Below are 22,963 nucleotides of genomic sequence, written 5' to 3'. Positions count from 1 at the left end.
ACCGTTTTTCAGCATACTTGGTTTTGCTCTGTTTCTACATATTCAAACACGAATGAAAAGTCTTTCACTTACCCTACTATGCGCCGCCTCAGAACTACTACCGCTGGGTATCAACTGACTGGGCGCGCTCACATGGTCCTCAGAACGACTCATTCACGTGCAAGGCGCAAACAGTCGGAGCCACCACCGCCATCCTTCACTTAGCCTACCAAACATTGTCACTTTTTCGATTCTCGCTTCGTTCAATTTTAAAAGCGAGAAATCGCCGGCGAAATCACTTTGTGCGCTAGAAATCAGGCGTCCCATACCGCCATGAGCCCTTCCACTCCAGAACTTTCCTTACGGGATCCGGAGGCCTTCTCACCGGAGAGCTTCGATCAATCGCCCGGCACCACCTCACCCATTCACCATGTCAAGCACATTGTTGACGGCGCCCATATTCAGCGATTCAAGTTCACGGACAAAGACCTGCGGCGCTACTTTCACAGCCAGGATCCGTATCCCACGAGAAACCCTGCCAAGGTCTCCCCCGAGAAGCACGAACCAGATCTTGTACAAAAAGATGTTCTCACGCTGCTGTGCCACAGTTCGGAGCTGGCTGTCGAGATTGGCAAGTACTTGAGCCCGGGTGACATTGTGTCACTGTACAGGGCGAGCAGAGCCTTCCACGAGGCCGTCAACCAATACATGTCTGCCAGCGTCCGTGCTTGGATCGCCCACAAAGCACCCGAGGCGGGGAGGATATTCGACTTTCGTTTGTACAAGCGCCATCTCATTGCCGATCCGGCGGGCCGAACTTGGGGCTACCAGTACGAAACAACTACAGACAAACGCGACGCCAAGAATCACGAGGCGTCCAGCGACCCCGGCCACACTGTCGATGCTGAAAAGGCAGGGCAAGTTCGCGCCATTCCCGGTCTCAGATATCTCCAGCTTGTCGTCGGCCGCGACCGGTACTGTCGGGAGATCCGCGCAATCCTGGCACGAAACGGGCACCGCACGCCGGCTTCGATGCACTCGACACTCCTCAAGCTCTGGCTGTGTCTCGACATCCCCACGAGCGTGCAGCGCGCCGCCCTTCTGCGCAACAGGGAAAGCTGGGCCGACACGGACCTCTACAACGCGCAGCTGCTCTTTGTCAAGCTCGGCATGCACTTCAACGACCCGATATACGGGCCCAACACCTACGAGCTCCTCCACCTGATGATGGGGCAGAAGGGTCTCTACCCTCTCTGGCAGCTGCTCATGCGGAAGCGCTTCACTCGCCTCGGCGAGATCCTCGCCCTCAAGGTGCGCTACGACTTTCAGGCGGCGCCCTCGCCGGCCGACCCGCACGTCCGCGGCGCCTACCACTGGAGCAGCGAGTATTTTGGGAGCAGCATCCACGGCGTGCCGTACGGCGAGGTGGGCAAGGTGCACCTCGAGGGCTGGGGCCAGGGCCAGCGGCACCTCCAGCGGCCGGACGAGCTGGTGCCCGTCGAGGCCGTGGCGCGGGGTCTGGAGCTCGACGCGCACCTCGTGGCCATGATGATGTGGGGGTACGTGGACTGGAGCACGGGGGAGAACCTGGTGCCGTCCGAGGCGGAAATGCACATCTCGGACGACGAGGCGGCGCTGGCGCACGCGGACACGAACCACCACTGGCGGTCGCGGCACGTCCTCAAGAAGCGCTTCGACGAGCTCGCGCCGGTCGAGAGGCAGCGGATCCTCGACGAGGACGAGGACGAGCGGCTGCGCGCCATGGCGTGGTGCGGCGAGACGGACGACTACTCCTCCGCGAGCGAGGACGGCGACGGCGAGACGGGCAGCCGTGCCACGTCCTCGCTGGAGGATGAGATGAGCCGGGGATACATGGTGCCTCCGCGGCAAACCGGCGACGATGCGGTGGTTGTGCCGGATGTGGACGACCGAGAGGGCTGGGTGGGCTTTGTGAATGATGTCCTGACGAGCGGGCTGCCGCCAGACGTCGGCGGCGAAGCGGCGCTGAGAGCAGAGGCGTGGCAGTCGTATCAGAACGTGGAGCTGGATTCGGAGTGGGATTGGGGGCTCTGGCTGCAGCAGCAGCAGCAGCGGCGGCGGCAGGAAGACGTGGGCTGGAATAGTGACGAGGCTGGGGATGAGCTGCCAGACTCGGAAGCGGAGACGATCGTGACGGACAGTCTCGTGTGGGATGGTGATGAGGAGCTGAGTGACTACGAAGCGTCAGGTGGTGAGATGTGAGCTGGTGCCAGCTGCTTTGCTTCGTGCTCGCCAAATACTGTCTTGGAAACGAGCAGACGCGAGCCGGCTTGATGATGATGCACCATGGATTTATTTATTTATTTCAGCAGAGGCATTCAGACGGGTGGGAAGCCAGCGTCAAGACGCCCCTCGAATGTAGCCAAGGGGAAGGAGAAGACAGAAACCAGAGGCCATAAGCTGTCCAAGTATACAAAAGAAGCATATACCATGCAATAATGCGAATGGTAACTGCAGGGCGAGATTGTGCTTCTACTAAACAAGTGACGAAAGAGCGAGATGAGGAAAAGGTTCAAGGGTTACTGCACCAAATGTGAATAACGCAGGAAGAAGCCCCGATGCCGACAGAAAAAGGGGGTTCTCGCCTTTTTGTTTCCCCAGGACAACCAACTTGATCTGCGCTTCAATAGTCTGTGTACGAGACATCAGGCACAGCAGTAGAAGCTGTGAAGCTCAATCCCACATACACGCGCGCGTGCACGCACGCATTCAAGCCCCAACAGTATATAAGCAAGGGGGAAGATGGACAAGATATAAATAAGGAAGACTGACATTCGTACATAAGAGATGAATGGAGTAAGAAAATGAAAACGACAAGTGAAGAAAGAAAGAAAAGAAATTGGACAGTGTCCTTGCCTTGACCGGGTTTAATAAATAAATGAAGAACCAAACACCTTGCAAGAGAAACTGGATCAAAAAAATGATGATCCAAGTCCACGCAAGACCAAGATACACCGTTAACGCACCCTTTCGCTATGCATCCAGGAACAATTTTTCGTCCTCTCTGTCATCCAGTGTTGCCGTTGTTGCGCTTTTCAAGCACACACACACACACACACACTGCCACGCTCACCCCCTTGCGTCTTTCTTCTTTCCAGCAAAATGCCAAATCCCGACCCGACAAAAAAAGTTGCAGTCCAGTCCAAAGTCCAGGTCCAATATATGTATGTGTTGTTTGCGAAATGACGTGAATCCACCCCTCTTTCTTCTTCTCTTTCTTGTGCGGAAAAAAGTCGGCGGCCAAGTAGATTCCCTAATTTTTCGTCTCCTAGCAAAACCAAAAGTCCGTAGATTCTCTTTTCCAGACTTCGTCAACCCCGAACAGCCGTGGTATAGTCACTTTTGTCTTCCAGCGTCTCGCAATATTAAAATAAAAAACACAAATTTTAAACCACATCCCGCCTGAAATAGTGTCCGACACTCCGTCCGAAACCCTCCCAAAAATAAAAAGAGAAAAATAACAAGAAATCCGTTACACACCTGACCCCTTTCCCTCAAATCAAGAAGCAAAGTCCGCAAGGTAAACTGCCTGGCCGAGGCTCAAGTGCTGTAATGTCCATCATTCCAACGGTGGCATGACATGTGAATAAAATGTACAAAAGTGTCTGCCACTTTGTTCTTGTCCAATTCGACACCCACGGGCGATAAGTCGAAAATTGGTCCATCATCACTAGGCTCCACGGCTCAACTATTATCGTCCACTGTTTAAGCAGGCGACTTGCTAGGAGGGGCCGGGCCGCCGTTCTGACGGCCATCACCTCCACTTACGGAGAGACCACCAATGCCGCTGGAGAGGAACGCAAACGGATCGTTTTCGCTGACTGGAGGGCCGCTGTTGTAAAAGTTGTTGTGGGCAGGACCAGCTCCAGAAGCGGGACCGTTCGTCGCGGACTGGAAAGCAGCCTCGGCAGCGCGGCTGTCGAAAGGACCAGCCCCATGAGAGCCTGGAGCAGGGCCAAAGGCTTGATTGTTCATGGAGCCGGGGTATCCGCCAGCACCGCCAGCCAAGCCGGAGGGAAGAAAATGGCTGGGGGGGCCGGCAAAGTGCTGGTTGTATCCAGCCCCAGCATTGAAAGTGTTGCCCGAGTTGAAAGGGCCGGGGCCGGGAGTGCCTCCCATGGAGCCTTGCCCCATGTTGTACTGAGACTGGTTGTCCATGGGGGACGGATATCCTGAGTCGGCCACGACAGCAGCACTGGCGCGGCTAGCTCCACAACGAAGGCAGCAGACATTCTTGGCAAAGTTGTGGTAGCCGCAAACCTCGTTGCCGCACTTCCAGTCACCAGCACGGAAAGGAACAACACCGCCGCCACCTCCACCCATGCGTCCACCATGGCCCATGTGGCCGTGACCCCCGTGGTGTGGGGGAGGCATCAACTGAGGAGGGCCGTAGCTGCCACCGGCGCCGCCGCCAGCACCTCCACCATAGCTAAAGTTGTCACCGCCGGGGCCAGAGCCAGCAGCAGGGAACGAGCACCGGAAGCAGGCGGTTCGGCGCTGGAAGTTGGAAAAGCCGCAGGAGGGGCATGTCCAGTCACCAGGACGAGGACGGTTCTTGCTGGGAGGGAATGGTGTGAGAATATCTTGAGCACGATCAAGAACTCTGCTGGAGGACGGGGAGACCTCAATGGCCTTTTCGTTGAGAGCTCTGCCGTTCATGCAAAGACTTTCCGCAGCCTTGCGAGTTGTTAACAGCTGAACCCAGCATAAACGGTGACAGCGATAGCAATGAAGTAACTCACCTCTTCGTGGGACGAAAAGACGGCAAAGCCGGTGCCCGTGGGCTTGTGCTGCTCAGGGGTTCGCAGCGTCCAGAATGCAATGGGACGCCCACCGAACTGGGTGAACCAGCTCTCGAGCTCAGACTGGGTGGTATCATGAGGCAGACCGGACATGTGAAGAACTTTGCTTCTCTCAGAAAGGAAAGCACGGACGTCGGCTCGGGCATCCATCGGGCGTGTCAGGACATCGGGGTGCTCCTGAGGGGGCTGAGACTTGCGAATCAGGCCGCGGAGCACTCGGGCAAGGGTAATGGCTTCCTCCATGGCACGGCGAGGCGAAGCGGGAGCCAAAGCCTGCAGATGAAAAGGGAGGTTGTGCTTGATGGGCGCGCTGGACTGCACGGGCTCAACTTCGAGAGCCGCACAGATGTTGGACAGCATTGAGGGGCCGAAAGGCAGAGACTCGGGGTGGTGCTGCTGCCAGCGCTGATACTCGGTGCGAAGGTCGAAGGTTCGGGAGTGCTGCAGATAGGGGGGAAGGACGACAGCCTTGTCACGAGCCTCACGGGGAAGCTGAACTCGGAGATCCCAGGCATCGAGAGTGACGAAGGCAAAGTCGAGGTTCTTGGAGGTCAGATACTCGGTAGCAAAAGCATCGAATCGAGAGATGGCATCTCTAAAGGTTCCCGCGTTTCGAACGTGCTCCCAAGTAAGGGTAGTCAGGCTGGCTGCGAAGGGATATGTTAACAGGGGTCTCAGGTGGCCACGGTCCGAGGTCGCCGAGTCGAGCAACGGGGTGAAAGTCGGAACAGGGGCTCAAGACGACTGTATACGTACTGCACAGAGGCGTAATAGGAGTGTTGACAGGCTTGACGAGAACACTTTCGTGTGTGATCTAGAATTGGCAATGTTAGGACTGGGCCCGGGTGTGGACTGTGATGAGTAAGTGGTTGGTTGGCACGAACCTCCTCGAGAGTGTTGGCATCTAGCAGGATCCAACCAAGCTCAATGACCTCGGCTGAGTCCTTGGTAACATAGACTCCGTGCTCATCGCAAGTGGTAGCAACATGAATGACGACGTAGCGCTCGACACTGAACTGGGAGCTCTGTTGCGAAGACATTTTTTTCTGTTCTCCGGGGGAGCGTCGGGAGGACTCGTGAGCAAAAGGTGGAGATTAGGCGAGGCAGGAGAGCGAGGCCGTCGCGGCGGAGAGAATCAGGCGCAGTCGAATGAAAAAAGCTCAGCGTCGGCCGATGTATAAATCGAGATGCGAGAGGGGACTGGGGGGACGGAGGTAGAGGGGAGAAGCGACGAGGCGGCGGACTCAGGTCGCAACAGATGGCCGGGAGGAATGGGTTGTTGAAGGATGCAGATTCGAGAAGCAAGCGTGAAGAAAGCTTTCCTCAAACGACGCAAGCCAGGCAGTGGGGGCGGCGAGATGCCCAGGGGCAGTAGAGAAGACGAGGAAAAAAAGTGAGCACAGAATGAAAGGGCAACGGAGGAGAAGTAGACGAGGCCCGGGCAGAATGCGCAGACAATCCCACACTGCCGAAATAGACAATGGGGCCAAAGGGACAAGAAGCTCTAGTTGAAAGAGAGGATGAGGATGCAGGAGAAAACGGGAGTTTGTGAGGCAGCGGAAAGGCTGGCTGGCGTTGGAAAATGACGGGCGGCTTTGAAATTTTGGAGGGCCGATCGGGGAGGGTATGGCGGTGCGGTGGTGCTCTAACTAGGTTAGGTTGGGGGTACTGGTTTACAGGTACCCAGTAGGTATTTCAGGGTAGCCTCACAGGTTGTTACCCAGTATAACGTGCCGCCAGGGAGAACTGCACTACCTAGGTAGGTACGAAGGTACCTATGCGTGGTCACAACTGCTGCCTGCATCTTGCCGACATGCCTTACTAATTATAAAAGGTATAGTTATAGTAAATTATATTGTGGTTTGTCTGTGCACTGTACCGTAAATTGTTTGTCTAGACGGATGCAATTCCAGCGCAGCCAGACAGCCGTCATTGACGCTTTCACCAACCTACCTGCCTACTTTGGGTACGTAGGTAAATAGCGAGGCCCGACACAAAGGTACCACCAAGCAGGCAGCTTGCAGGTAAAAAGTATTTAGCGACCTAGGCCGAGTTGCTGGTGAACAAAAAGTACGCAAGAAGAGGCCAAGACAATCAAGGCTCTGGTGCCTCGGGGTTCCAGTATTATATAGTGGACGTGCCAGGCATGTGCAGTTTGAGCAGTAATACGGCTGCTTGCTTGGAAGCTAGACATGCTGCCGCTGTATCTCTTTTCGGAAAGGAGATTCCCAAGCAAAGATGTGTGGCTACCTACGTACAGAGTAGCCAAATGTTTACATGATGCGTTGCGCTGACGAGACCAAACCAGCGGAAAGTTGGCTTGTTGCAAAGAACGCGCTGTGCTCCTCTCGATAGCCGGCACCTGCCTTCCCAAAGTACCTACCTAGGTACCTAGCTATACACTCCATGCTACATGCTACCTGAAGCCATTGTAAATTACAGAAAGGAATGGCGTTTGGCGACCAGCAACTCAATATTCCATTGCCAGCGCCAGAGAAGCGCCTTGAACGCTATTTCCGCCGCAAAGCCAGCAGCAAAAGCACCGAGCAGGTTTTTAGGGGATTTACAGGGGACGCCGATGGGACAGGTGTGGGCTTGCTCTGGGAGCTGGACCTGGAGCTGGAGGTGGCCCGGGGCGGTTTTGGCCTTTGCGGTCCCTTGCGGGAGCTGATGGGGCTGGCCGGCCAGGCACGCACGGTGGGCCATGCTCCTTGCTCCCCTGCCGGCTGGCGGTTAGCGCATCCGTGCCTGGGAGTTCCTTTTTTTTTTTCTGGGCTCGGGTAGTGTTGCGGACCAGTGTGAAAATTTGGAAATGAGGTTTTATCGTTTGCCGCGAGTAATGGTTGTGACGCTTTTTGCGCTGTCCAGATGGGCAAGTTTGACATGATGCAGACTGCGCAAGCACAATTACCTTGCGCTACACACATGTGGTACTAGGTAGGTAGGTGGTCAACACATCATTGGCAAGGGCACTGTTCAATCTCGCGCTGACGGCCACTCGGCCATTTGGAGGCACCGCATCTCCCACACAAAGTACCTCGCCAGTTACTTGCTGTTTGCTGCGCCGGCTGGCCGGCCTGCGACTTGTTGAGGCCCCCATTGTAATGGGCTGCATACATAAGGTACCAGTAATTTACCTACATTGCCCTTTGGATTACAGGTGCCAAGCACACCACACGTCATGCCATCTGGATCCCAAGGTCAAACAGACACGCCACTCTGTACAGTGGGTGTACTGGTACCTCTATCTGCCTCTGTGCACCTGCAGTTACTTGCCTCGGACGGACGCGACCTGCACCAGGAGCAGAGCGCAAACGTGGATGAGAAAGAAAATCAATCGGCTGCTTCGCATCAGCTTCTCCACGCTTTACTACGTATTCTTCCCAGCCAGCACCTGCCTTGTGACGAGGCACGTCTGCGGAGCTGCAGCACCGTCGCCCATCCGGCCCGTTCACTACCTACCTACCTACGGACGCGGTGTAGTTACCAGTATTCCAGTAGAGCGAACGGATTGGCGAGTCGCGGATTAGACCACACGCTGCGCCCATTTACACGCTGCCCAAAGCGGCACTAGTAATACCGTGAAACCGTCTTCCGCCCACGCCGCGTAGCCATTATTTAGCTCCTGATATCGCGTCTGCTGGTACTCCGTACTCTCAACTGCTACGCATCGTCAGCCCGCACTGCCAAAGTGCCAACAGGAGACGCGCTCATCCCAATACATGCAGCGACCACTACTTGCTGAAAATCAAGCCGCCCTCGATAGCCGGAGCCGGGCACCTAGCGACGAGTTAGCCAGCCGCAATAGCGCAGATACCCATATCACTGTGCACAACAACTCCCAGCCTGGCCTCGGCTTTCACCTGTCACGACACAAGCCATCAGCATCACCGTAGACAAGGGGGGGGTCAATCCCTGCCGCCACGTAAGAAATTCGCCCATCCGTCCAAACCGTCCTCTCGAGATGCCTCCCCGTCTCCGTCCCCGTAGTCGCGCTGGCACTCAACCAATCAGTCCCAGCATAGGTAGGAATTTAGCTGTTCAACCAATAGGTTCCCAAACCATCACATCGAGCCGTTTCACCGTCACCAGCAGGATGCAGGAGGGGGCACAGCCGAATCACCCCAATTTTGGACGCGACATGGGCCAGTAAGAAAACCGACCCGCCCGGAAAGGTAAAGGACCAGTAATAAGGCAGCGACACAGATTCAAATCGTCTAGGCGTTGTACTTATTACCGAGTAGAGCACCCAATGTCAACACTTTCTCGGCTGGATAGGTAGGAATAGTGCCGTGCTAGAGAAAAGTTTCACTACGCAGTATGCTCCTCGCCGACGCCGCGGCCCGTGTAGCCATCTTTGCCAGCAGTGGTGCAAACGTGCATCTACCCAATGCTAATTGGATCGTTGACCCTGCTGGCACGGTAGCTTCGCAGAGCCCCCGCCAATGATGATGCCTGTTGTCCCCGATTGTGGCAGAGACAGCCGCAACACACACAAGTTGCGGAAATACATTGCCGAATCCGATGATCACCACACACCCCTGGCCGACCTGTCTTCCGATAGAAACAAGAAGCTCGTTCAAGTTTTCGGTCCCGCGTCGCGGCGAAGGCTTATGGATGGCACGGCAAATGTCGAGCTGGGTAGCGATGCTTGCGCTGACTACAGAAACTCCAGGGTGATCATACAGATGCCTTGCCGCGTGGCAAATCCTTCTTCGTTATTTGTGGCGAGTGCCAGTCGTCAGCATGCCTGTACTGTCAATCAGTCGAATTGTAAAGCTGCCATGAGTAGAATGATGTGTGATTTGCAATCTAGGATGGGCCAAATCGCCCAATTCTCGGGGAAAAGACGCAAGGCGTAAACAGCTACAATGTACTGCATTCCCATATTGGATCGTATCGTGCCCGGATAAATCGACCATCGGTTGGGTACCACTTGGCCTCACAATGTGGCGAGGAAGCTATCTATAACGACCCTCCCAACGTGCCGCATCGTCAATCGCTTCGTCCTTGTCAGCGCTCAGATAATGTTACAGAGTTCAATGAAACGTTGACACGGCCAATGACCAGAATTGGACTACTGAGACAATTTTAACATTGTCGTACACTGTGATGAGAGCTCGCGCTCTAGAAGTGGCTTCTATGTTGCTTTGCGTCTTGTCGCTGAGAGAGTGCAGGCATATGAAGGCGAAGGAGCAAAGGAATGGCAGGATAATCAACTCATTCTACGCCATATCTAATCCGCTGTCTTTCGTTCAGAGTTGGTTTTGATTGTTCCTTCCACTGAGCGTGCAGCCTCAAGAGAATCCTTTGACGGTCTGTTTCCGCTGCTGCCCAAAAGGTCCGTGAACCTGCAGCAGGCACAGCGCTGAGCTGACCGGGTCGATTTTCTCATGTTGTAACGTTGCGGCGCTGCTCATGATGCTCTTGGTATAGGTTGTCAACCCCTCCTCGACTTGACTCCGCGACGCTGACGCGGAGTGGTGCATTGTTCTCACAGATACGCCCAATCGCGAGCCACGAGGGAACGAAAACACCACTTGCCGTTGTCATGTTACTACTACACCCTTCTCGGTAATCAAATTTTCTCAAATAGGTCTTCTTATCGAGGTGGATGGCTGTGTTTGGTAGGAGCCCGGCCACATTTGGAGTGGATAGCCGCCGATTCCTGCAGGAACATGAAACAGTCTTGGTAAGACGGCATCGGTGACACACTACTACCAGTGAAGATTGCATCGACAAAATCATTCATTCGAAAGTACAGAGTTTGAGACCTAATGGCGAAACTAAGCTTTTAGGCCATGCTCAGTCCCTCAATTATTCATCCCCAGTAGACCGCAGCACGGCAAAATCCTACTCTACCAGCAGTTCAACCAGAGTACTAACAACATGAAATCTTCGAGATAACTCGTGCAAATATGGAATGACGACTGAAGTAGGATTCAATCAATGGATGCCATCGGACCGACTATACATGAGCTAGGGTGGGGTTGCTTGCGCAATTAAATTGTTTTGCCATCACGCGAGGCTGTCGCGATGAAGGATCGCGAACTGGGTCATCCAGGCTGCGCAGCCTTTCACGTCCACTTTTCTCCTTCTACTTGGCGCAAAGCTACCTTCACACACGGATCACTGGTTAGCCTTCCTTCATGCAACACTTTCCAGCGCAGTAACGCTCAGATCCGTGCTGCTGACCACGATGCGAGGTTACCGACATGGCCATAATCAAGCATCATGCTCAGAGTGGCCTTTTGAGACCGAGCTCCCGGAGTATTCAGTCGCAATAGCGCCAGGTATATAAGCCAGAAGCTTATCCCTTTATTTTCGAAATATAAGTTCATCAGCAGTATAGCAGTATCTCGACTCAGCTACTAAACCTCTTCTCTCTTGCTCGTACGACATCTACCGTTTGTCACCATGCAGCTGACCACCGCTCTCGTCGCCGGCCTCCTCTCCGCCACTGCCCTGGCCCGCAGCGTCCCCCGTGCCTATCCCGGCATCAACGAGGAGCAGAGCCGCAACGCCGGCGCTGCCATCTGGCAGGTCCGCAACTACAGGCTCGGTCGCCAGGCCTGCCTCGCCGTCATCAGCACTGCTCTCCAGGAGTCTGAGCTCGAGGTCTACGCCAACCCGCGCGTGCCCGAGTCCTACAAATACCCGCACAACCGCGAGGGTGGTGACCAGGACTCTGTCGGTAAGTCAAGGACTCGTGTCGCCCCCTCCCCATTGCCCTCCTCGAAGTTGCGACGCTCAAGGCCGCTAACATGCCCCTTCTCCCAAACAGGCATGTTCCAGCAGCGCAAGGCATACTACCCCGACATTGCCGCCGACATGGACCCTGCTCGCAGCACTGGCCAGTTTCTCGACGCCATGCTCCGCGTCCCCGGCTGGCAGAACATGGAGATCTCCCAGCTGGACCAGGCCGTCCAGCACGCCGAGGCTGGCAACCTGTACGGCCAGCGCATCCCTCTCGCCACTCGAATCTGCAACGCTGCCGGTTTCTAGGCGACTCACAGCCAGCAGCAAGCCGAGTTTTTGGCCCAATCCTTCGATTCTCTTGTCCATATTTACAACCCAGCTGTATACAGAGTTGACCTTCTTGATTACATGTTAGCACACTTACATGACGCTTTTCGTATATTCATTACCTTATGGAATACTGAAGACTGTAATGAGTGTTTTGAGAGCGGCGGCCAAATCCAAAACATATGTTTAAAAAAGGCAAATTCCAATTTCAACGAAGCGAGCCCATTGAACCACCCAGAAAAGGACTAAGAAACTCGCCATATGCGTGCATCGTCTTTGCCGTCGCACTACCTACCCTGTACACAAACTCGGAAATGTTGGCCAAGCAAAGGCAAGATCGGGAGCTCCGCTTGACGTCAGTGTCGACGGCGACTTGAATACGCGCTGAATGGTCTCGCGGTGAACCTGGCGCTGAACTTTTGTGCCACCAAAGAGCCATTCTATGTTGATTATAAGTTGGGGGCTGACTGGAATTAAGCTTTATTTTATATTATTTTAATTTATCTCCTATTTTAATTTGTGAACATGTTCGTGCCTGTCCCGCGCCATTTACAAGAGGTAATCTTTGGCGCCGAGCCTAGCAAGGTCGCCCGATCCCAGTTTAATAAGGCTAAGGCTGCCCCGACCCCACTTCCCAGGCCAGACTAGCTGACGACATCGTCGACGTACGTAGGCGCGCCTGGTTTCGCAAACGCTCTCGCCGCATAACTTCTCCTTGCACCTAACCCACCTTCGAGCCATTCATTCTCGCTCGCTCTCTCACGGCTCGGCTCAAATACGCATACCGGATCCGTAAGCTGCACGCAAATAACCCTCCGCCCGTGGAGAAACCCTACTGACGCACACAATCAAGCCCAGCGCGTTTCACCATATTTTCCCACCGTCACAATGGCCGTCGCCTCTGCTCTTCTCATCATCGTCATCACGATCCTCTGTGAGCACCGCCGCGCTGAGCAGACCACGCGACTGCCGCCAGCTGCTAACCTCCTTACAGTCCCTCCCGCGGGAGCCTGGGCCGTCTCAGGATGTGGCATGGGTAAGTTGAGCATTTTGTTTACGCACCGAGCATCGCCACGCCTCTTGTTGCTGCCTTGACTGACCCGCGGCCTCTTGCGCATAGACCTGTTCATCAACATCTGCCTGACCATTCTCGGATACATCCCGGGCCACCTGCACGCCTTTTACCTCGAGTACATCTACTTTGACCGCCGAGAGCAGGCGCACGAGGGCCGCTACCCCGCCAGGCCAGCACCGGGTGTATACTCGGACAATGTGCAGACTGGCGGCCAGGGATACGGCACTATTGTGCACCAGACGTAAGGAGTACACCATTTTGGCAAGCTTCGCCTAACAAAGTCCAAGGCAAGCGCTCCAACGCCATGAGGCGCGCTTGCCAAAAAACTTTATTTTTTTTCAACAAAAAGAGAGAGGGAAGTGGTTGCCCGTGCAAATTTCTATCTCTCACATCATCATCATTTCGTGTCTTCACTCTCCTCATCATCATTTCGTGTCTTCGCTCTCCTCATCATCAGTTACTGTCTTCGAACATCAAGCTTGCAATGGCGTTTTCACTTCTGGATATGGAGATGTCCAGTTTCCGAGGTATGTCCGCAACACTAGAGTTATGTGCAATACTAATAAAACATTTAGGTTGGATCTTTGGCATGGCAATAGTCGACTGTCTTACGAATATATGCGTACGCGCGGGTCGATACTATGGACGAGTCAAAACCAACGACAGACAGCCAGATGAAACGATGAAACAACTTTTCACTGCGTTTTTGATTCTCTCTTCTGCCGCGGCTTCACTGGGCGCCCTGGCCAGCTTCGCATGTAGTCTTGAACTTGGCAGTTTCATCTTTATCTCTCTGAATACTCTTGGCTCCATCGGTTTGTTCATTTTTGAGTGCGCCTACTCCAGAGTTCGTTCCAGCAATAGATCTGAACCAGGTACGGTGCGCTCAGTAGACACTCTGCTAGATATCTAACTCTCTTTTCTAGCCGCCGATTCTTACGCGTCGGGTTCAGAGAAGCAGCGTTTGATCTTCAGCGAGAATTTAGCGTCACAATATTTTATATCTGTACCAGGGAGCTGAGCGATGATAAAGGATCATACTAGAAATGGGGGTCATCTTCTCGTTAAAGTATGGCAAGGATTTGTTGTCGTGCTGCTGTGCTGCTGTGCTAGTCTCTTTTTGGCCTCGTTGAATATCAATACGTTTCCCCTTTGTATTGTGAGCAGGCGTGTCTGTACCCGCTGAATGCTGTAAGCGGACGCAAGAATGGGTTGGTCTGGACTGGATAGCATGACTCTTTGAAAATGCTCAATCACAACAAGACATGCACGCGACCAAGGGGATATTTGCAAGCCATGACGATTTCCCGGATATCACGCCTAGCGCGATGAGATGGGAAATGTGCATGCAAGGAAATTGGTCCCAGACTATTGGTCACGGGCGGCCAGCTACGGCCCAGAAAGCAACACATCTCGACACCCAGAGGCAAGCCAGGCGAGAATATTGGCCTATAATGTCCCGGTCGCCAACGCATCTCAAGTAAGTGTGGCCCACTCGCGGTGGTTCGTCCAGGCGTGGCTGGACACGTCGAGTAGCCTTGAAGACGCCCGGTCAAGGCTGGCAGTGACTTTTCTTTTCTCCAGTCACTGGTCAACAGGGCAATAGGGCTTTTTGGCGTTGGCCTAGTGCATCGGCGGCGACCATGGCGGATGGTCTGGCCAATGGACAGGCGGGACACAACACAGCGGGCAGGGGTCTGCTCCCTCCAAGACTACTGGTAACTAAACTTGCAGCGCAGAACCTTTTAATTTTTGCCCATTGCCTCTGCAATTCCTGACATGTTTTTTGGCTGGTAAGCTCATGTCGCAGGCGGAACCAGTGCGCGGGCTGCACTGTCCCGTAGTGACTGAGGGCCTAAAACATAGATTAAAGTATCACCACGGCATGACATCTTGTGCGGTTGAATTACTAAATTCATCCAGCGGCAATTGCAAGTAGACCAAGACCACATACAATGCGCTGGTAATCGACGTGTCGCACAACGCAGGGGTTTGCCCGCTGTGCCCTACCTGCGTGGCGCGCGGACTGGAAACATTGGACAGCGAATCTTGCTTCCACCTCTGCGTACTGTAGTACATGGGACGCACGAAATTACATTCCTCATCCCACCACAACTCATGTAGAAGAGATTCTGGTTAGAAGCAGTGCCTCCGCCTGGATTATTCCTACCCTCTTGATAAAGTAGCTTGTTCGCATGGTTAGACTACCTCTGCACTGGCGCTATTCTTTGTTCCTATCTACAGTTAGCTTCAGACCACTGCACCACTGCACCACACCACCACCACCACCACCATCGGCACTTGTGCTTGCGCTTTTCTTCAAGCAGCGACGCCCCCGCCATTTCGTCTGTCGCTTCATACCACCCTCTTTCTCCTCCTCACACGCAACCTATCAATTCGTCAACCCCTTCATCACTTGGTTCTCGCGCCAGATCAATACCAATACCTACTGAGTCCAAACCCGCTCACGACGTCGTTGCCTTCACGTCGACAACATGCCATCTCACTAAGTCGGGATTCGACATGTCGCACCCCCTCACTGGCCAACTGCGACATTCTCAACTGCTACTTGATCTCACCTCTCCAATTACCAGAGGCTTCATGCAAATGCCCCCCCAGTTTCGGCCGAATCGCAACAACTTTGGCTTAGACCTCGCGCCTCTGTGTCCCCGCCTCTTTTGAGACTCTCGCCATCCCCCATGCCATCACCGACGTCAAAGCCGACGGCGCAGTCCGGCTCTCGTCGCCAATATCAACCGCCACACCCGCAACAGGACCCGCGACAGGGCTCTTCCTCTGGCCCGGACGTGAGCACCCAGCAGAGCAAGCACAGTCAGACGCATGGTGCCCTGCCACTCTCGTTTCGACTCCCCTTCCAGTCCAACCCCACCTCAACTAGCCTTGTGCCCTCTGTCGCCGAGGGTCGCCCCATTCCGGTTGACGACAGCACCGCGGAGCATCGCACCGAAGCCTTGCGCGAATTCAACAGCCACTACCCGAGCCGTCATAGATATGCGAAATCCACCGGCGCCGAGAATACCACCTACTCGGAGCCAGTCATTGTTCGTAGCTACTATCGATCGCCGCCCAGCAAAGCGAAGCGATCACCCCGCGGAGGCAGCAGCAACGCCAGCAGCGCTGGGATAGTGGTTGTTCGCAATGGCCACAGCACTGCCGGCTCGATTAACGGATCTGTTGCTTCGCGAACTAGGACATCTCCGCTTGCGGGCAAAATGGCCTCTGCTAGCAGTGGCATGCTCAGCATCATGGCTCGGGCACGAGGTCAGAACTCGCAGTCCGCCAATCGTTTGCTTCCGGAAGATGCCAAGCTACCACCGATCGAAGCATTCTCGTTTAAAAGCTTCCTCGACAATCTGGAGGAGGAAGAGGCGGCGAACACGAGCAGTGATATCAACGCAGACCTGGACAGGATAGCTGAGATATGCGCCCGGTCACGATATTCTCTGAGTAATCAGTACGAAGTGCATCACGGACCACACGGTTCGGGCATCGCATTCATTACAGAAGGCCAACACGGACCAGAAAACCAAGGACCAACACTGCAGGCAGTAACTTCTGACGACGAGACCAATGCAAGGACGGCGCGAAAACGGCGACTGGGCGGTCGCAGGAACAGCCGGGCTATGGGCACTCTGGAGACCATCATGTCTTCGAGTCGCTCATCGGACGATGACCGCTCAAAGAAGCAATCGGCATCTGAAATTGCCGACGAAGTCCGTGGGCGAGCGTCGACCAAAACGTCTCATCACACATCGCCCGCTGGATCGACGACTAGCGCACGACAAGGACGCACGCCCCAGGACCCTCCGAAGCAACGACCTTCCGTCAAGCGCACACTGTCGTCATCTCTTGCGCTCATCGACACCGCCAACAAGACGACGGTCGCTTCGTCAACTGATGCTGACGAACCGACACCGCACAGAGCATCCGTTGCCTCGCTTGTGGGCGAGCCCGCGTTACCCCAGTCTTGCACTAGCCAGCTGGAAGTCCATACCGCCACCTCGCATGCAGACACGGCAACGGTGACAAACGTGGCATCCCTCGCCCCCGACCGCCAGCACCACGCTTTAGCGGACAGAAACGGCAACCCGCTGCCCCGCCCCGCTGCGAGAGGCGCCGTGTCCTCGATCGACGGCGCCACGGCGACGGGCTTCCTCTCGACGCTCGCGGGCTGGATCCCGTGGAGCAGCGGCTCCTCAAGCGACGCTGCCCTGCCGCAGCAGGGCCGAGCCGTTGGCAGCCTGCGCAGTCTGCTGAAAATGGTGGACGATGATGCACATTATGAACAATGACGAAGATGTAAAGTCTCAAACACACACACACACAAGGATTTGTAGCAAGACGAAGACGAGAATTCGACACAAAACAAAAACCAGCGTTTAGGCTTGGGAATGAGACATGACGAAATGACACCAATCACAGATGGCAACGAGAGGACACACGGGCGTGCTCTGTTTTTTTTCTTTTTCCCCCCTCTCTTCCATTTCATGTGTTTTCCCCTGGTATGGCGGACTGGCCCATGTATCAAGGAACATTGTTATACCCATTATATCGCTTCCTCTTTTCTTTTTTTAGCCTTTTCTTTTTTTAGCCTTTTCTTTTTTGCAATATAAATTGCACGGCAGTACACGCGCCGTTTCCGCTCTCCACAATATACACCGTGCTGCGTCTCGATTGAGCCGAGGGAGAGACATCCTTGACCCCGGAAGCAAGCGCGCCGAGGACAGTTGTTGACGGATCTTACAATAAACTCTTCGTAGTCGAAAGGCTTGCGCGGTTCAAAAGTCAAAATCAAGAATGTGAAGCGATTATGATGGTATATAGAGAACATGCTGTCTATGCCTTCCGCTTCCAAACCGAATAAGTTCCCCGTTTCAAGTACTACGAAGTGATAAAAAAATAAAAATATCCGCTCAGTCGCATACGAATATGTATAGAAGAAATCGAAAAAAAATACCAAACACCCAAAACACCAATGTTTAAGAATATACCCTTCCGCAATTGCCCGCAGCCTCTCCTCTCTTCCGTTTTTTCTTGAATTGCAGACATGGGCCGCTATAAAACATCTCCATAGTCGTCATGCCTTTCCCATATTTCCTCACGCAGCAGGTGCCGACTCCTCGACGTGGACACGCTTAGCGTCACGAGCGCCTTCGTCGCCGTCTGTGCCGCGTTTTCTATCCTGCCCATTGTTGACTTTACCGTCAGCAAAGGGACCGGCGGCGGCGGCGGGTATGACAACGGGCGTGGGGTTCTTAGCCGCGCGCCGTGCTTCACGCTCGCGACGCTCGTTTTCTTTGCGCAGGGCCTTGGACTCAAACTCGTGCCAGTCGCCACCGATATTTGCGAGCCTGTAGATTCTTAGTTAGCAGTGCTGTGGTGAGGGAGAAAAGGCCGGCGGGTAGACTCGAAAACTTACTCGGTAGCCTGCTGAGGAAGTGGCTCTTCTGTCGTGAAATACGCATGAGCCAATACCTCCTCCGCCGTCGGTCGCTTCGCCGGATCGTACATGAACATCAACTGCATGAGCTCGTATGCCGCGGGGGTCAGCTGTGCGCTGAACATGTCGGAAAACACGTTCTTGCGTTTCGCCGTCGGCCGCAGTAGCTCAAACCAGGCCATGTCCACCAGGCCGGGCCATTCCTGTCGATTCGGTGTGCCTAGCACGTTGTAAATCTTGTCCAGCTGACTCATTTCTGTGCCGTCACCGGCAAAGATGGGCTTCTGGACAAAAATCTCCATCATGACGCAGGCAGCACTCCACATATCCACAGCAGCAGTGTACTGTGTCTCGCCCAACAATAACTCGGGTGATCGGTACCAGATTGTAATGACGCGGTTAGTGTAGTCGAGCTGGTGGCGTTTGGCATAGAAACGAGCAAGTCCAAAGTCGGCAATCTTGAGGATGCCGTCGCTGCTCACAAGGATGTTGGCCGCCTTGATGTCTCTGTGCAGCACACCACGTACGTGGAGATAGTCAAGTCCTTCAAACAATTGTTTAGCTAGGTGCTTCTTCTGCGGTGGCTCCAACTTGAAGTGAGGATGGTTGAGCAGCCCAGTTAAATCATGAGACAGGTACTCAAAGACCATGAAACAATCATTCTTCTCGACCATGACTTCCTGAAGGTTGACAATGTTCCGATGGCGCAATGACTGGAGCAGTTTGATTTCTCGGACGGCGGTCACGGGGAATCCGTCTCGCTCTCCTTCCATCCGGATACGCTTCAGAGCCACCTGTCCTTTGGTGTATACATTGAGGCCCTTGAACACCTTGCCGTAAGTGCCGGAGCCAACGACTGACTCGTTGCCAGGTTTGCGGAAAAAGACAGACTCTGACGCAACCAAATTTGGTGGCAAAGTAGGCCGCGGCTTGGCGCGTTGCATCTTCTTTATAACTTTGCGCATCCTCGGTACCATTTTGGGGCCCTCAGGAGGCTTCCGATCAAAAAGTGCAGCGGGTTGCGTGGGTGCACCTGGCGGGGGCTCGTTCTTGCGATCTTTTTGAGGCGTTTCTCTTTTTGGCGCTGGGGCGTTGAATTTTTGAGAGATTTCGGGCTTGGGACCCGATGGAGCGGCCTTGGAGGATGGTTTGAAAGCAAAGCTGAACTTGGAAGGTGAGCTTGTTGGCACCGATTGACCTTTGGGGCCATCTTGCCGGGGCCGGTCGCTTTTGTCGTGTCCTCGTTCATCCCGCGACCGGTCGAGTGCTTTGTTGTCGCCATCTTTGCTGTCGATATCCATGGCAGTCGGTCCATCATTCTCACCATTGCTGCTTTGCCGCTGCTCATAGCCACGAGAATTGTTCGAGTTCCACTGACTTCCACGTGATGAGGAGTTTCGATGAGCTCCACGGCCGGCGAATGAGCCACCTCGGAAACCAGGGTGTGGCCCTCGGTTGCTGGGGCCGGATGGAGCATCAAAGGGTGGTGATCTTGAAGAGGTCGGTCCTGTGGGTGGTCCATGGCTGTGCGAGCTTGGCTCGTTGCGGATGTTGCGACGAGTTGGAGATGTTGAACTGCGATATTGTGGAGAGTTCAAATAGCCGTTCTGGTCTCTGTAGTGAGAGCCCGAGCCTCCACGGCTATGTAGTGAGCTCATTTCGTCGTCTGGAGTCGGTTTTGAGGAAAGATCTTTGTTCCTCAAATCCGGCCCTCTCGGCTGCCTCAAGGACTGGTGTTCTCTTTCCCCGGATATAGACGTGCCCCTGCCAGGTTCTGTACCAGCAGCGTCGCTAGGAACAGAGCTTTGTTGACGTGAACGATGGCTATGGGATGTTGGAGATCGGCTCCTTGATCGATGGCGATCACTTGGTTGTGGCCGCCTAGAGTCCCTAGATTCGTGGCGAGAGTCTCGGGCAGAATGTGGAGGCGACCTGGCCAAGGAATCCCGTCTTGATCTCCTGCTTTTACTTTCGGACGGGCCGGGAGAGCGGTGAGGATCACCGTGTCTGCGCGAGGACCCCGATTTTCTGCCGTCTGGAGAGCGACGGTGGCGCTTTGTAGTAGAATGGGAGGCTTCTTCACGGTCCTCTCTCGATGAGCCGTGGTCTCGTCGCGACCGTTTTCGGCGAGGACTCTTGCTGCGGGTTCGATGGCGCTTGATTGATGATGGCGAGCGGCTGCGTCGTCCGTTGTCTCGGCTTCGACTGCGACTGCGGGTGCGGCTGTGATGAGATGCCCTTTCTTGCTCTGCGGCATGAGCCTGATTTTCGCGGAAGCGGGGGATCAAGTCGTCGGGTGGAGCTGATGGGCGTGATCTGTCGGCAGAATGGTGTTTGTTCCGGTCTCTGCTACGGTCGCCGGGCCGGTGATGTTGGTGGTTTGAGTCTGGTCGTGCTTCGCTAGCGCGAGTATGTGACGTGCTTTCCGGGTTATGATGAGAACGACGAGGAGATCTCGAGCGGTCGAATTCTCCTAAGCGCCGACTCGATCGAGGCCTGTCTCGATGGTCGCGGCGTCCACCAACTTCTTCCATGGCAGCATCTCTGAGGCGTCGCGACGTAGAGGCTATTGTGGTGGAGTGGGTGCCTTGGGGTGCTGCACGCTGGACTGAGTTTTTAGTGCAGTTGCTCCCAGCTAATAAATCGCCGCACCTTAGCCGGACCAAGACACTCCACCGGGTCAGCCACGCAAGCGCCCGACGGGTGACTATGAGGCCGCGCTGTGTCAAAGTATTGGGCAAATGTGCCATGCCCTTGTCCATGTCCTTTACAGGAAATAGATTCCCGTAAAGTCGCCAATGATCGCCCATGCCCATTGCGTATTGCTTTGGCGACGGTAGCGGCACTCCTAAGCCCCCTAAGCCATCATGCCTCTCATGCTCGTCCAACTGAGCCTGGGCTAGGTAGTTTGGCTACAGCCACCCTTGAAATTTATCTCCTGTCCAGCATGCACTTGAACATGCCGGATGCTGATGATAACCGGCTCACCATCCACCAATACCTGTATCATCCGTGGGTTGATGAGCAGTCAGTTGTCGACGGCGCAACTTGTCGCCGAGACGTCTTCAACGGTAGCGATGAAGCTTTGAGCACTACAGAATGACCCTGACAGGTCAAATTTACGAGTCCATTTCCGAATTCTCCTCCATGTCCACACAGCGCTGTGGCAGTTTGTGGCAGCTGCTCCGTGAGATTTCCTTCGTTCAATGGTGCTCGACAAAGCTTCATTGCCGCGCACAATCATGTCAGGGATCGATTGACCAAAATGCTGTGGCTTCACAATGTGATCCCGCTGTTGTCTGTAAAAGGCGGGCAAAATCGAAATCCGTCTGTACAGATTTCGCACCGTGGCGCAGCATAGAGCCTGCATGTAGCGACAAACCCGCACAGTCGACATCATATAACAAGCAGGTCTTTGACGAGGGGAGGGGCTGTTTCCAAGCTCTCAACAAGTTGCCGTAATCATGCCCGACGCACAGGGTCGTAGATAATTACCCGCGCATCGGCAGGCGCAATTGGACAGCGGTCCGTAGGCATCTTCAATGAATCTTTGTCGATACTTGATGGCAAAATTTGAGCCTTTCCGCGTCGAAAAATATTCCTCGTTGTTGAGAGGCGTCACCCCGGTCGCGGGCTCGTTTTAGGCGGCGTCCTCAGCTGGCATTCAGCACGGTCTCCATCCTTGCATTGCAGCCTCGCGCACATGGTTGCGTATCGGGTAAGAACGCCCCAAACCCTCTCCTTAGTCGTTCCATCAGTTTAGCACTGTTCAGACTGTCGTCTCCCAGCGAAATGGGCTGGAATGTGATGGGTTATGGTACGTCGAGTAGTATGCTGATGCTTGTGTGTGGTGATGACGGTCAGGCCGGAGAGTGGACAGCAGCAAGTCACGTGAGTTAAAAGCCACCTTACAATGTAGCGCCAGCCCAGGCGCATGAAGCTTTCTCGGCTTGCCAGTGAGCCACAGTACGTAGTGTACCTATCTAGGAGTGCTAGGTACTTCACAAATCCACAGCAGGTAGGTGCCTAATTGGCGCGCTAGACCACTATATTCACTGGTCCGTACAGATTAGATGGACAGCCAAAGCCAAGAACTACCTAGGCCGCCACGCCGCCAAGGCACGGCGTGTCAAATGGCCATTTCAATGTCGGCGACGGCGTTGACGAAATCTCCGTGCCGCGGTGCCAGTTCTGCATGGCCAACGGGGTTCTGACTTGCAATTTGCAGGACTTCTTAAACACGACGCATCACAACTTGTTTCCTTTTCTATTTTTCTCTTCCAAATCCTTTATAGCGAATTCAGCGTACGGACTTGACCCGGTCAAATCTTGTGTCATTCCGCCCCAGTCAGGATATTTAGATTCTTTCCTCTGATATCGTAACTCTCGCTAGCGTCTGTCAGCCGAGACCTCCGTACGTTGCACAACCAGCTGCCGCCCTGCGCCATACTGACCTGGACAGTTTTTTCCTTGTCAACTCATGCATGCTTCTGCTTCCGAGCTCATCAGGGTGACTTCTTCAATCTGTGGCTTTTCAGTGAAACCTATTAGCCGCTCATCGGCGCTATCCGCATAATCAAT

General features: G+C 54.4%; 7 protein-coding genes across 8 annotated transcripts; 5 read left to right on the top strand and 2 right to left on the bottom strand.

Moving 5' to 3' along the window:
- Window positions 1–312: 312 nt before the first annotated feature.
- Window positions 313–2,220, top strand: LMH87_002478 (uncharacterized protein; the record flags this gene model as incomplete). Its single annotated transcript, XM_056193942.1, has 1 exon — window positions 313–2,220. One exon carries the CDS (start codon window positions 313–315, stop codon window positions 2,218–2,220), a length of 1,908 nt encoding a protein of 635 aa, XP_056050929.1.
- Window positions 2,221–3,723: 1,503 nt separating this feature from the next.
- LMH87_002477 (uncharacterized protein) lies at window positions 3,724–5,860 on the bottom strand (the record flags this gene model as incomplete). Its single annotated transcript, XM_056193941.1, has 4 exons — window positions 3,724–4,695; window positions 4,761–5,467; window positions 5,577–5,634; window positions 5,705–5,860. 4 exons carry the CDS (start codon window positions 5,858–5,860, stop codon window positions 3,724–3,726), a joined length of 1,893 nt encoding a protein of 630 aa, XP_056050928.1.
- Window positions 5,861–11,237: 5,377 nt separating this feature from the next.
- LMH87_002476 (uncharacterized protein) lies at window positions 11,238–11,825 on the top strand (the record flags this gene model as incomplete). Its single annotated transcript, XM_056193940.1, has 2 exons — window positions 11,238–11,514; window positions 11,605–11,825. 2 exons carry the CDS (start codon window positions 11,238–11,240, stop codon window positions 11,823–11,825), a joined length of 498 nt encoding a protein of 165 aa, XP_056050927.1.
- A 203-nt stretch (window positions 11,826–12,028) lies between these two features.
- On the top strand, window positions 12,029–13,889 carry LMH87_002475 (uncharacterized protein; the record flags this gene model as incomplete). Of its 2 annotated transcripts, XM_056193938.1 has the most annotated exons (11): window positions 12,372–12,404; window positions 12,485–12,511; window positions 12,584–12,638; window positions 12,700–12,780; window positions 12,841–12,882; window positions 12,967–13,162; window positions 13,209–13,290; window positions 13,379–13,448; window positions 13,497–13,736; window positions 13,786–13,796; window positions 13,848–13,889. In XM_056193938.1, 11 exons carry the CDS (start codon window positions 12,372–12,374, stop codon window positions 13,887–13,889), a joined length of 879 nt encoding a protein of 292 aa, XP_056050925.1. The 2 variants fall into 2 exon arrangements, with proteins under 2 accessions (XP_056050926.1, XP_056050925.1); XM_056193939.1 differs by lacking the exons at window positions 12,372–12,404; window positions 12,485–12,511 and adding an exon at window positions 12,029–12,201 and having other exon boundaries at window positions 12,705–12,780.
- Window positions 13,890–15,620: 1,731 nt separating this feature from the next.
- LMH87_002474 (uncharacterized protein) lies at window positions 15,621–17,234 on the top strand (the record flags this gene model as incomplete). Its single annotated transcript, XM_056193937.1, has 1 exon — window positions 15,621–17,234. The coding sequence occupies one exon, from the start codon at window positions 15,621–15,623 to the stop codon at window positions 17,232–17,234; it is 1,614 nt and encodes a 537-aa protein (XP_056050924.1).
- An 806-nt stretch (window positions 17,235–18,040) lies between these two features.
- Window positions 18,041–19,904, bottom strand: LMH87_002473 (uncharacterized protein; the record flags this gene model as incomplete). The annotated part of the gene is made up of 3 exons (XM_056193936.1): window positions 18,041–18,293; window positions 18,362–19,518; window positions 19,581–19,904. The coding sequence occupies 3 exons, from the start codon at window positions 19,902–19,904 to the stop codon at window positions 18,041–18,043; spliced, it is 1,734 nt and encodes a 577-aa protein (XP_056050923.1).
- A 2,412-nt stretch (window positions 19,905–22,316) lies between these two features.
- On the top strand, window positions 22,317–22,933 carry LMH87_002472 (uncharacterized protein; the record flags this gene model as incomplete). The annotated part of the gene is made up of 4 exons (XM_056193934.1): window positions 22,317–22,400; window positions 22,451–22,529; window positions 22,776–22,796; window positions 22,845–22,933. 4 exons carry the CDS (start codon window positions 22,317–22,319, stop codon window positions 22,931–22,933), a joined length of 273 nt encoding a protein of 90 aa, XP_056050922.1.
- Window positions 22,934–22,963: the final 30 nt, after the last annotated feature.

This window comes from Akanthomyces muscarius, chromosome 3 (genome assembly GCF_028009165.1).
Source record: "Akanthomyces muscarius strain Ve6 chromosome 3, whole genome shotgun sequence".
In the NCBI taxonomy this organism is placed as follows: domain Eukaryota; kingdom Fungi; phylum Ascomycota; class Sordariomycetes; order Hypocreales; family Cordycipitaceae; genus Akanthomyces; species Akanthomyces muscarius.
Note: the sequence above shows the minus strand (reverse complement) of the source record. Positions and strands in the feature narration are given on the sequence as shown.